The sequence below is a fragment of the Vipera berus genome (assembly GCF_964194415.1).
Source record: "Vipera berus genome assembly, chromosome: 2".
Taxonomy (NCBI): domain Eukaryota; kingdom Metazoa; phylum Chordata; class Lepidosauria; order Squamata; family Viperidae; genus Vipera; species Vipera berus.
The window spans coordinates 286,398,565-286,410,521 of record NC_138203.1 but is presented as its reverse complement, the minus strand read 5'-3'; the positions used below and the strand labels follow the sequence as shown (position 1 = coordinate 286,410,521).

At 45.2% G+C, this 11,957-nt stretch overlaps 2 protein-coding genes across 2 annotated transcripts in view; both read right to left on the bottom strand.

Moving 5' to 3' along the window:
* Positions 1-11,957, bottom strand: part of LOC308661729 (zinc finger protein with KRAB and SCAN domains 7-like) — a 375,370-nt gene that overhangs the window by 20,500 nt on the left and 342,913 nt on the right. The window lies entirely within an intron of this gene.
* Positions 2,352-11,957, bottom strand: part of LOC308661742 (uncharacterized protein) — a 9,626-nt gene continuing 20 nt past the window's right edge. Inside the window, exons 1-4 of the mRNA XM_081316915.1 lie at positions 11,728-11,957; positions 11,099-11,227; positions 8,574-8,700; positions 2,352-4,374 (exon numbers count right to left, since the gene is read on the bottom strand). The exon at positions 11,728-11,957 is cut by the window's right edge and continues 20 nt beyond it. Coding sequence (XP_081173041.1) covers positions 3,188-4,374; positions 8,574-8,700; positions 11,099-11,215 — 1,431 coding nt within the window. The 5' untranslated portion in view covers positions 11,216-11,227; positions 11,728-11,957 and the 3' untranslated portion in view covers positions 2,352-3,187. The remainder of the gene's footprint in view (positions 4,375-8,573; positions 8,701-11,098; positions 11,228-11,727) is intronic.

Below are 11,957 nucleotides of genomic sequence, written 5' to 3'. Positions count from 1 at the left end.
TACATAACACACATGTAGACGTGCTATATACATACATATGTATATGTTGTTGTTAGCTGCGAAGTCGTGTCCGACCCATCGCGACCCTATGGACAACATTCCTCCAGGCCTTCCTGTCCTCTACCATCTTCTGGAGTCCATTTAAGCTCACGCCTACTGCTTCAGTGACTCCATCCAGCCACCTCATTCTCTGTCGTCCCCTTTTTCTATTGCCCTCGATCTTTCCCAGCATTAGGCTCTTCTCCAGTGAGTCCTTCCTTCTCATTAGGGGGCCAAAGTATTTGAGTTTTAGCTTCAGGATCTGGCCTTCTAAAGAGCAGTCAGGGTTGATCTCCTCTAGGACTGACCGGTTTGATCGCCTTGCAGTCCAAGGAACTCGCAGGAGTCTTCTCCAGCACCATAGTTCAAAGGCTTCGATTCTTTGGCGCTCAGCCTTTCTTATGGTCCAGCTTTCACTGCCATACATTGCAACTGGGAAGACCATAGCCTTGACTATACGCACTTTTGTTGACAGGGTGATGTCTCTGCTTTTTAGTGTGCTGTCTAGATTTGCCATGGCTTTCCTCCCCAGGAGCAAGCGTCTTTTAATTTCTTGGCTACAGTCCCCATCTGCAGTGATCTTGGAACCCAGGAAAATAAAATCTGTCACTACTTCCATTTCTTCCCCATCTATTTGCCAGGAATTGAGAGGGCCGGATGCCATGATCTTGGTTTTCTTAATGTTAAGTTTCAACCCAAGTTTTGCACTCTCCTTCTTCACCCGCAACAAGAGGCTCTTTAGTTCTTCTTCACTTTCTGCCATTAGAGTGGTATCATCTGCACATATGTATATACTACACCCTTATATACTACACCCTCGGTTATAAGTCACTTCTTTCAGTGCTGTTGTAACTTTGAAGTCACTAAATAAACTGCTGTAAGTCAAGGACTACTTGTATAAAAACACATACATATATTGCCCTGGACTTCCTTTGCTTTCTCCTTTTTTGTGTGACTTCTGGTTGTATATAAAAGCACAATGTTATATATTCTGCCACATGTATAAATTAGAGGAGGGATTGGAAGACTTTTCAGCTGTTCTTCCTGAAGCTCTTTCCACACTCCATAAATCCATGTGCTCATAATGAAATCACACAGCTTTGGGGGTAGGGGCTGCCATTTAACATTGAAAATGGGTCCTAATTAGCTTTTGGGGAAGGTCTGTTGTAACTTCAGTCATTAAGGGACCAGTTGTGACGACTACATCTCTCTCTCTCTCTCTCTCTCTCTCTCTCTCTCTCTCTCTCTCTCTCTCTCTCTCTCTCTCTCTCTCTCTCTCTCTCTCTCTCTAAATTTTTTGGATTGCTAACAAAGAATTAAAGGGAGACTGATATGGCCATTTCAAACTCATTTGTTCTCATCTATCTATCTATCTATCTATCTATCTATCTATCTATCTATCTATCTATCTATAAAAGGTAAAGGTAAAGGTTCCCCCGCATATGCGTGCTAGTTTTTTCCAACTCTAAGGGCCGGTGCTCATCTCCATTTCAAAGCCGAAGAGCCAGCGCTTGTCCGAGGACGTCTCCGTGGTCATGTGGCCGGCATGACTAGACGCCAAAGGCGTACAGAACGCTGTTACCTTCCCACCGTAGTGGTCCCTATTTTTCTACTTGCATTTTTACGTGCTTTCGAACTGCTAGGTTGGCAGAAGCTGGGACGAGTAACAGGCGCTCACTCTGTTACACACACACATACACACACACACACACATCAGTTCCAAGAAGGCTCCACAGCCATTTGCATCACTCAGGTGAATCTGAGGACACAGATAAACCTCCAAGTGGCCTCAACGACTCTCTAAAAGAAGGCAAATGACCAGCTGTCTGCAAAGAATATAAATCCTTCCGTTCCCCACCATCCAGTCAGAGCTGAAGAAGCTTCTTGGATGAGAAGCAAAACGTCTTCAAAGAAGAACAAGAAAGTTCAGTTGCCTCATGAAAAGCATCTTTCAGATGATCATGTCCATCCTTTCATCTATTCATCCTTTGTAGGTACCCATCTTAACTAAGTACTTTGGGCTGCTATAAAACAAATGGATAAAATAATGGAAGGAAGGAATATTCATCACAAGCATCCTTTGTTCATAAAGGTCTTGAACAGAAGACTTTATACTTTACTTGCTGTTTAGTGTTGAAACCCTTCCTTTATTCTCACACATGCTTTACATCCATCATATATTGCTTCCATACTTCTTGTATTTCTTAAATATTGTAAAGTCTACATCACAATGTAACCATCCCTCCCAACCTCCCCCTGGGAACATTCATGAGGCACATGAGTTATTTTATTAAGTTTATTCTTCCAACAAAAACTCTTCACACACTTGGGAAGTCTAAAATTTTGTGTTTCATTGTTATTAACATGTGAATTATTGCAAGGGTTCATAAAGCTACCAGTGGAACAGTCTTTGATCACTAAAAGGTGAATCTCAAAATAGGAGTGTTTCCAGAAGGGTTAAAAAAAAATCCAAGGTGGCAGCTGTGCCTATGACAGAAAGAGCACAGAGAAGAGCAAAAAAGATGATTAGGGGACTGGAGGCCAAAACATATGAAGAACGATTGCAGGAATTGGGTATGTCTAGTTTAATGAAAAGAAGGACTACGGGTGACATGATAGCAGTCTTCCAATATCTCAGGGGTTGCCCAAAGAAGAAAGGGTCAATCTATTCTCCAAAGCATCTGAGGGCAGGACAAGAAGCAGCGGATGGAAACTCATCAAGGAGAGAAGCAACCTAGAACTAAGAAGAAATTTCCTGACAGAACAATTAATCAGTGGAACAACTTGGGTTCTGGAGGTTTTTAAAAAGAGATTAGACAATGATTTATCTGAAGTGGTATAGAGTTTCCTGCCTCAGCAGGGGGTTGGACTAGAAAACTTCCAAACTCTCTTTCAACTTTGTTATTCTATTATATGGTGCATTCGATGCACAGGCCAAGCGACAGGCCTTTGAGCATGTCTGCAATCCCCATCTTGACTTTTTTGACGTCCTGCCCTGATGTCCCAGCTCAAAGGACCCTTTTTCATTTCAGTTTTCTGAACTCTTTTGAAGTTTGTGATGTCCAAGTCGTTTTGCACCGATGGGATTCAAAAGGTGTATTTCTTCAAAAGCTCTCTTGCGCCCCAAGGACTGAGAGGATTTCTCTCTCTATGGATTCTCTGATGAGAAGTGAGGTTTTTCGTACACAAATAGCTCTTTTGGCAGACAAAACAAGTGTAGGGTTTCACCCCCCTGGTGAATCTTTTTATGGGTGCTAAGACTTGTGCTCTGGCTGAAGCTCTTCCCACACTCCAGGCATTTGTAGGGTTTCTCCCCTGTGTGGGTCCTTTCGTGGCAATTAAGGTAGGTTCTATTGCTGAAAGTCTTCTCACACATAAAGCACTGGTAAGGTTTCTCTCCTGTGTGAGTACGTTGGTGCAAAGTAAGGTGCGAACTCTGACTGAAGCTCCTTCCACACTCAAAGCATTTGTATGGCTTCTCCCCAGTGTGGGTCCTTCGATGGGTCGTAAGGTGCGTCCTCTGCCGAAAGCATTTTCCGCACTCAAAACACAGATACGGTTTTTCCCCTGTGTGAATTCTCTTATGAGAAGCAAGACCAGCGCTCGTCTTGAACGTCTTGGGACATTCCGAGCACAAGTATGGCTTCTCCCCTGAGTGGATTTTTTTATGCCGACTTAAGAGCGCAGTATGGCTAAAGCTCTTTCCGCACTCTGAGCATTTGTACCGTTTTTCCCGAGTGTGAATTCTCCTATGTGAAATAAGGGAAGTGTTCCTACCGAAACTCTTTCCACACTCCAAGCATCGGTATGCTCTTTCTTCCGTGTGTAATTGCTGATGTCGGGCCAGAGAGACACTCTGACTGAACTGCCTTCCGCCCTCTGAACATTTAAATGATTTCTCTTCTCCGTAAATTCTTTGGTAAGGCAAAAGATCACCTGTCTGAAGAAAATTCTTTCCATGCTCCAAGCAATTATCTGACTTCTCACTTGGATGAATTTCTTGACATGAAAGAAAGTTTGAGCTCTTGGTCCATGCTGAACATTGATAGAGTTTCTCCTCTGTATAAATTCTGTGGTGCAAGTCGAGTTTGAATTTAGAAATTAATGTCCTTCTATCTGAACGATTTTTGTTCTTTTCCTCCTGTTTCTGGATTAGGTTTTGACAAGGATCTTCTGCCTGGAAGTCAGACAGATTCCTCCTAGTCTCTGCCTTTTGCCCTTCGTGTGTCACTGATCCCTTGAGATCACCAGCAATCTCTTCCTCCTCTTCATTTTTGGAAATTCTTGATGAGATACAGCACAGCTCTCGAGCAGTGGAATCTTCCATCACCAAAGCTGCTCGGACAGAAAGACAGAGAAAAGACTAGATTACAAATCAAATGGAAAAGTGGAACAAATATACTCCATTAGTCATTCTTGTAAATTGTCAGGAAATTGTGCAACAGGTGTCCAAACAGAGTCAGAAACTTAACACAAACTTGTAGTTTTATACTTTATAAATAATATACAACATCAATATATACAGCAAACTAGATTGTCAGGCAAACAGGAGCATCACTACATCATGAGGTAAATCACAGAAGAAAAAGGCGAGAAAAAAGGGAAACTCTCCCTCCACCCACACAACCAATCATAGGACAGATTGCCTCAGGCAGGAGAGAGCCAGCCCTCTCCAACCAATCAACCACCACTACATGTTCTGGCTCACTGCACAACCCCACTGCACCAAATACTAAATTTAAATATTTAACATAAATAAATATATTAATTTATTATATTAATATATTCATTTAATAATGTAAACGTGAATCATTTTTTTCTGGCTTCTGCTATGGTGAAGGTTTGAGAAGCCTTGTGGGCCACAATGTAGCACTTAGACTTAGACTTATATACCGCTTTTAGGGACGCGGTGGCTCAGTGGCTTAGGACGCTGAGCTTGTCGATCAGTAGGTCGGCAGTTTGGCAGGTCGAATCCCGAGTGCTGCGTAACAGAGTGAGCGCCTGTTACTCGTCCCAGCTTCTACCAACCTAGCAGTTCAAAAGCACGTAAAAAATGCAAGTAAAAAAATAGGGACCACTACGGTGGGAAGGTAACAGCGTTCCGTGCGCCTTTGGCGTCTAGTCATGCCGGCCACATGACCACGGAGACGTCCTCGGACGAAGACAAAGTCTTCGGCTTTGAAACGGAGATGAGCACAGGCCCCTAGAGTCGGAAACGACTAGCACACATGTGCGGGGGAACCTTTACCTTTACCTTTACCCAGTGCTTTTTTTGTAAAAGAAAAAGATGCCGGAACTCACACATGTCATACAACCCGCCTTGCCTGCCCTATAAGGTTCCATCCAAAAAAGGTGCCGGAACTTCGTTCTGAGCGTTCTATGAGAAAAAAAGCCCTGCCTTTACCACTTTACAGCCCTCTCTTATCGGTTTACACTGAGTTAGCATCTTGCCCCCAACCATCTGGGTCCTCATTTTACTGATTTCAGAAGGATGGAAGGCTGAGTCAACCTTGAGCCAGTCAGGATCAAACTCCTGGAAGTGGACAGAATTAGCCTACAATTCTGCATTCTAACCACGGCTCTGGAACGAGGGGTGACATGGTAGCAGTCTTCCAATACCTCAGGGGTTGTCCCAAAGAAGAGGGTGTCAAGCTGTTCTCCAAAGCACCTGAAGGCAGGACAAGAAGCAAGGCATGGAAACTAACCAAGGAGAGAAGCAACTAAGGAGGAATTTCCTGAGGTTTTGAAGAAGAAATTGGATAGCCATTTGTTTGGATTGGCATAGGGTCCCCTGCCTGAGCAGAGGGTTGGACTAGAATACTTCCAAGGTCCCTTCCCACTCAAGTTATTCTGTTATCTGAAATAAAATTATTTAGACAGACATTCTGTGAGTCTGTAAAATCCTAGGGTTGGAAGGGATTCCTGAAGCCATGAGGTCCAACCCTTTCAAGGCAAAAATCCATAATTAAGGCATCCCTGAAGGAAGAGCCTCCAGTCTCTTCTTGAACACAGACAATGAAAGGGAGCTAACCACCTCTCTGAGTTACTGGTTCTGGAGTCAATCAGCTTTACATTTACATTTCTGTAACATTCCACCAAAATTTGCCCTTAAGCTGGAATCTGCTGGATTATCTCCTTCCAAAATGTCACAAACTCCCGGTTTCATATTGGAACTTGCCCACCTCTTCAAATATCTTCTGTGGGGATGTTTTGAAGAAGACAGAACAGAATAACAGAGTTGGAAGGGACCTTGGAGGTCTTCTAGTCCAATCCCTGCTCAGGCAGGATAAAACCTTGCCCAGGCCTTTTTGACATTCAAGGCGATCAAACCAGTCAGTCCTAGAGGAGGTCAACCCTGACTGCTCTTTAGAAGGCCAGATCCTGAAGCTAAAACTCAAATACTTTGGCCACCTAAGGAGAAGGAAGGACTCACTGGAGAAGAGCCTCATGCTGGGAAAGATTGAGGGCAAGAGAAGAAGGGGACGACAGAGAATGAGGTGGCTGGATGGAGTCACTGAAGCAGTAGGCGTGAGCTTAAATGGACTCCAGAAGATGGTAGAGGACAGGAATGCCTGGAGGAACCTTGTCCATAGGGTCGCGATGGGTCGGACACGACTTCGCAACTAACAACAACAACAAACATCTGGGGTCAGTTCTCAAGGTCTCCTGCAAAGTGGGACGTTTCCCAAAGGACATTGTTGAGTTCTCCACAAGCTTGTAGTGATAGAATCACTTTTTTAAAACATTCCATGCAGGCTGTTATATGGAAAAAGAAGGAATGAGGGATGGGTCATCCAAATGAGAATGAACTGGCAACTCAACTCAGACAAATCTCTCTTAGGAGATAAAAAATTAAACCCATATCTATCCTTACCTAGTTTCCCTATCACTCACCTGAACAGATTCCTGCTAGTCTTTCTCCTGCCTCATCCAGTTGGACAAGTAGATCTTCACCTTCTTCTATCCAGGATTTGATCTCAGGCTTGGGAAATTCTTTGGAGGAAACGAACAAGCTGTTATCTTCTAAATATAAAATATTTAGGTAAAGGTAAAGGTTCCCCCGCACATGCGTGCTAGTTGTTTCCAACTCTAGGGGCCGGTGCTCATCTCCGTTTCAAAGCCGAAGAGCCAGCACTTGTCCAAGGACGTCTCCGTGGTCATGTGGCCGGCATGACTAGACGCCAAAGGTGCACGAAACAGTTACCTTCCCACCGTAGTGGTCCCTATTTTTCTACTTGCATTTTTTATGTGCTTTCGAACTGCTAGGTTGGCAGAAGCTGGGACGAGTAACAGGCGCTCACTCTGTTACGCGGCACTCGGGATTCGACCCACCAAACTGCCGACCTTCTGATCGACAAGCTCAGTGTCCTAACCCACTGAGCCACCGCGTCCCTTCTGAGCCACCGTGTCCCTACAAAATATTTAGACTTCCCCAAACGGCCATTTTGCACCCAAGAAGCAAGAGAAGTTCTAAGGTAAGGTAAGATAAGATATAAGATATGAGATAGATAAGAAGAGATGAGATAGGATAACCTGGCCAACATTAAAAATGAAATTCTGTTGACTGCTCTCAAAAAAAAGTATACATCTATCCATACACATACACACATTTTGTCAAGCTTGAAGCTTGCTTCGCTGGTGCAACAATTATTGCTTCTTAGTTTGACTTGGGGGGAGGATGGGTGAATGGAATGCAAACTGTGAGAATCAAGGACGATCACCCAAGAAGCTTCTTCAGCTCTGCCTGGATGGTGGGGAATGGAAGGATTTATACACCTTGCAGTCAGCTGGTCATTTGCCTTTTTTTAGAGAGTCACTGAGGCCACTTGGGGATTTATCTCTGTCCTCTTGGTCACCTAAGTAGTGCAAATGGCTGTGGAGCCTTCTTGGAAGTGTTCAAAGGACTGTGTTGTAGACTGGAGATAGATGAAGGACCGCTGGTTTGAAAAAGGGGTCCAAGAGGCCATCTATGCCAAAATTGAACAGCCCTCTTTCAACAGAGGGGGAGGGATACGACATCATCTATTTCCAGTCTACAGCACAGTCCTTTCAGCGCTTCCAAGAAAGCTCCACACCCATTTGCAGTACTCAGGTGACCCAAAGACACAAATAAACCTCTAGGTGGCCTCAACGACTCTCTAAAAGAATGCAAACGACCAGCTGTCTGCGAGCAGTATAAATCCTTCCATTCCTCACCATCCAGTCAGAGCTGAAGAAGCTTCTTGGGTGAAGTGAAACATCTTCAAAGACAAACAAGGAAGTCCAGCTGCTTCATGAAAAAGCATCTTTGAGACAACTGTGACCTGGATGACTTGAGAATCTCCATAGACAAAAGGAGGAGCTGAAATGGCGGCCATGCCATGCTTCAGATCATGGGATCCTTCAACCCCAAGTGGGCCAAAAAAGGAGGTACTGTATCTCCACCCAGAAATATTCTGGGAAGACTTTCCACTTTTCACAATGACTTCACTTGGAATCCACCACGGTCACACAGAGGAGAGATGGGAATCAAGAGCAGATTAAAAGAGACTCACTGAATGAGGCCACCATCCTGTACATCTCCAGCATGACTTCCCTGTAGAAGGTCCTTTGGCCCTGATCTAGCAGGGCCCATTCCTCCTCTGTGAAATACACAGCCACTTCTTCAAAGGACACGACCGCCTGAAAGAGAAAGTCCAAGTCACAATCTGGAAGGAAAGTCAGGTGGGACCCACAGCATTATTTGTGTGGACTGGTCGCTGGCATGCCGTGGCCCGATACCGGTCCACAGACCTGGGGTTGGGGACCCCTGCTCTAGACTAGCCAAACCCAAATCCTGCCACCGTTCTTCATATATTTAATGTCTAGGCGTTTAATCATCTTAGTTCCTCTTCTTTGAACAATTAACCAGTGGAATGGCTTGCCTTTAGAGGTTGTGGGTGCTCCATCATTGCAGGTTTTCAAGAAAAGATTGGACAAGTACTTGTCTGAAATGGTATAGGAATTCCTGCTCGAGCAGAGGGTTGGACTAGAACAGACATGTCAAACACAAGGCCCGGGGGCCGGATCCGGCCCGCAAAGTGGTTTCATGTGGCCCATGAAGCCATCCTGGAAACAGTGAGGGAACGGCCCCCACTGCCTTGGCCCTGGCCCAGAGACCCTCCTTCTGCCAGAGACCCTCAGATCTGTCCCACTCCAGCCCAGGCCCCCATAGGCACCCTTGATGCGAATGATGTAGAGCTGGCCACGCCCACCCAGTAGGCTATACGCACTCTAGCCATGCCCACCCAGTAGGCCACGCCCACCCTGGCCATACCCACCCGGCCCCCTGAGGGCAACCGCAATGCTGATGCGGCCCTCAATGAAATTGAGTTTGACACCCCTGGACTAGAAGACCTCCAAGGTCCCTTCCAATTTGTTGTGAGGGGAAATGGAGTGCCCCTTGAACTTCTTTGTACTCCTCAGGAAAGGAGGAATACAGAGCCTAAGAAAAACCTAAATAAAAGCTATAGAAACTTAAATCAAAGCTACATAATGTTTCTATTTTTTTTAAAGCATCAGTTCCCCTCAGGAGACCACAATGCAACTCAGAGACTCAAGGACAGAATAGGTTGCTTTTTTGCAGGAAAAAAAAAGAAAAAAAGTTGAAAATACAAGAACTGGGCAATGTTTGGGCACCTCAGAACAGAACAGAAGATATAGATAATAAAATAGGATAGAATACCGTAGAATAGAATACCGTAGAATAGAATAGAATAGAATAGAATAGAATAGAATAGAATAGAATAGAATAGAATAGAATAGAATAGAATAGAATAGAATAGAATAGAATAGAATAGAATAGAATAGAATAGAATAGAATAGAATAATAGAATATATGGAATGGAATGGAATGGAATGGAATGGAATGGAATGGAATGGAATAGAATAGAATAGAATAGAATAGAATAGAATAGAATAGAAACATGGTGACTCAGTGGGTTAGGACACTGAGCTAGTCGATCAGAAGATTGGTAGTTTGGCGGGTCGAATCCCGAGTGCCGCGGAACAGAGTGAGTGCCTGTTACTCGTCCCAGCTTCTGCCAACCTAGCAGTTTGAAAGCATGTAAAAATGCAAGTAAAAAAATAGGGACCACTACGGTGGGAAGGTAACAGTGTTCCCTGCACCTTTGGTGTCTAGTCATGCCGGCCACATGACCACGGAGACGTCCTCGGACAAGCGCTGGCTGTTTGGCTTTGAAACGGAGATGAGCACCGGCCCCTAGAGTCCGAAACGACTAGCACGCATGTGCGGGGGAACCTTTACCTTTTTAGGATAGGGATAGGATAGGTTAATAACTTTATTGTCACTTTAAATGTACACTAATCAGCATACATTAAGCTGAGATTTTGTGGCATACAGCTTTCAGAGGGTAACCACCTCCAATATACACTGCATGAACATAACAAAAACAAACAAATAAATAAAATAAAATGCATATTTATTTTATTTTATTTATTTTAATTCCATTTATATCCCGCCCTTCTCCGAAGACTCAGGGCGGCTTACAAACTTAGCAGTAGCCTTCATTCTATGTATATGCCTGCTTATTAGGGCTTTCATAGAATAGAATAGAAGAATAGAATAGAATAGAATAGAATAGAATAGAATAGAATAGAATAGAATAGAATAGAATAGAATAGAATAGAATAGAATAGAATAGAATAGAATAGAATAATAGAATATTTTTTTATTTTAATTCCATTTATATCCCGCCCTTCTCCGAAGACTCAGGGCGGCTTACAAGCTTAGCAGTAGCCTTCATTCTATGTATATGCCTGCTTATTAGGGCTTTCACACACACACACCCCAAGCGGCATTATTACAAAGTCAGCTTAATTGCCCCCAACAATCTGGGTCCTCATTTTACCTACCTCGGAAGATTCCCACATACACACAGAGATATGGCCCAGAGAAACAACCCAGTGATTCACTTAACAACTGTGGCAAGAAAGGTGGTAAAATGGGGCAAAATTAACCACTGTCTCACTTGGCAACCGAAGCTTTGGGCTCCATCGCGGTCGTAACTCAAGGACCTACCTGTCCTTGCATCTCCTTTTTCCTTCCTGCCCCGTAACCTTCCTTGGGCAAGGGCACCCCCCAACTTTCCGCGGCAGGCCACAGAAAAGGCAGTCCAGACCGCGGCCCCAAAGCCATGGCGTCCGTCGCCTGCAAAGGAGAGGAGAGAAAGTTCAACCACAGCCTCTTGAGGGATTCACACTTCTGAATCCAGCCCTGAGAAAGGTGGCTTCCAGGTGAAGGAGACATCACCCAGCCAGGCCTTGGGAGAGAAAGCCTGCATTCACACAACCCTGGTGACCTGGGTTTGGAACTAGCCCACTTTCTGGGCACAGCCTCTAGCGGCGGGTCTAACCAGACTAATATTGATTAGGGCATTGGGGGGGTGGGGTGGGGGGGAATGGATGCACATGGATTAGGACATGGGGGAGTGGGACCTCCTCTGCCCCCCCCCTTCTCTAACCTCGGAAGGACTCCCAGCCCTGCATCCCCCCCCCAAAGGATACCCCAAGACCAAGCAAGAGGTTTTAGAGGCGCTCCACTTCGGAGAGGAGAAAAGGCACTCTGCACATGCCCCGGGGTACTTGGCCTTGAGATGCTTTTTTTTTTTGCTTGTCTTTTCTTTGCTTGTCTTTTCTCTCCCCATTCACCCCATTCCTGTAGGGTCCTCCGCTTCCCGGATTCACATCGCGCAGGCTGGGGGACGATGGGGGTTGTAGTTCACCTCCGGAAAGGGAGCCCCCACCCCACCCCACCTTGCAAGGGAGGGCTGCCTGAGGGGGCTGCCCGTGCTCCCCTGCCTCCGGAGGGTCAGCGATGCTTTTGCAAATCGGAGGAAGGGGCGGGGGGGGGCAGTTTGAGATGCTCTCGCCGCGGCGCC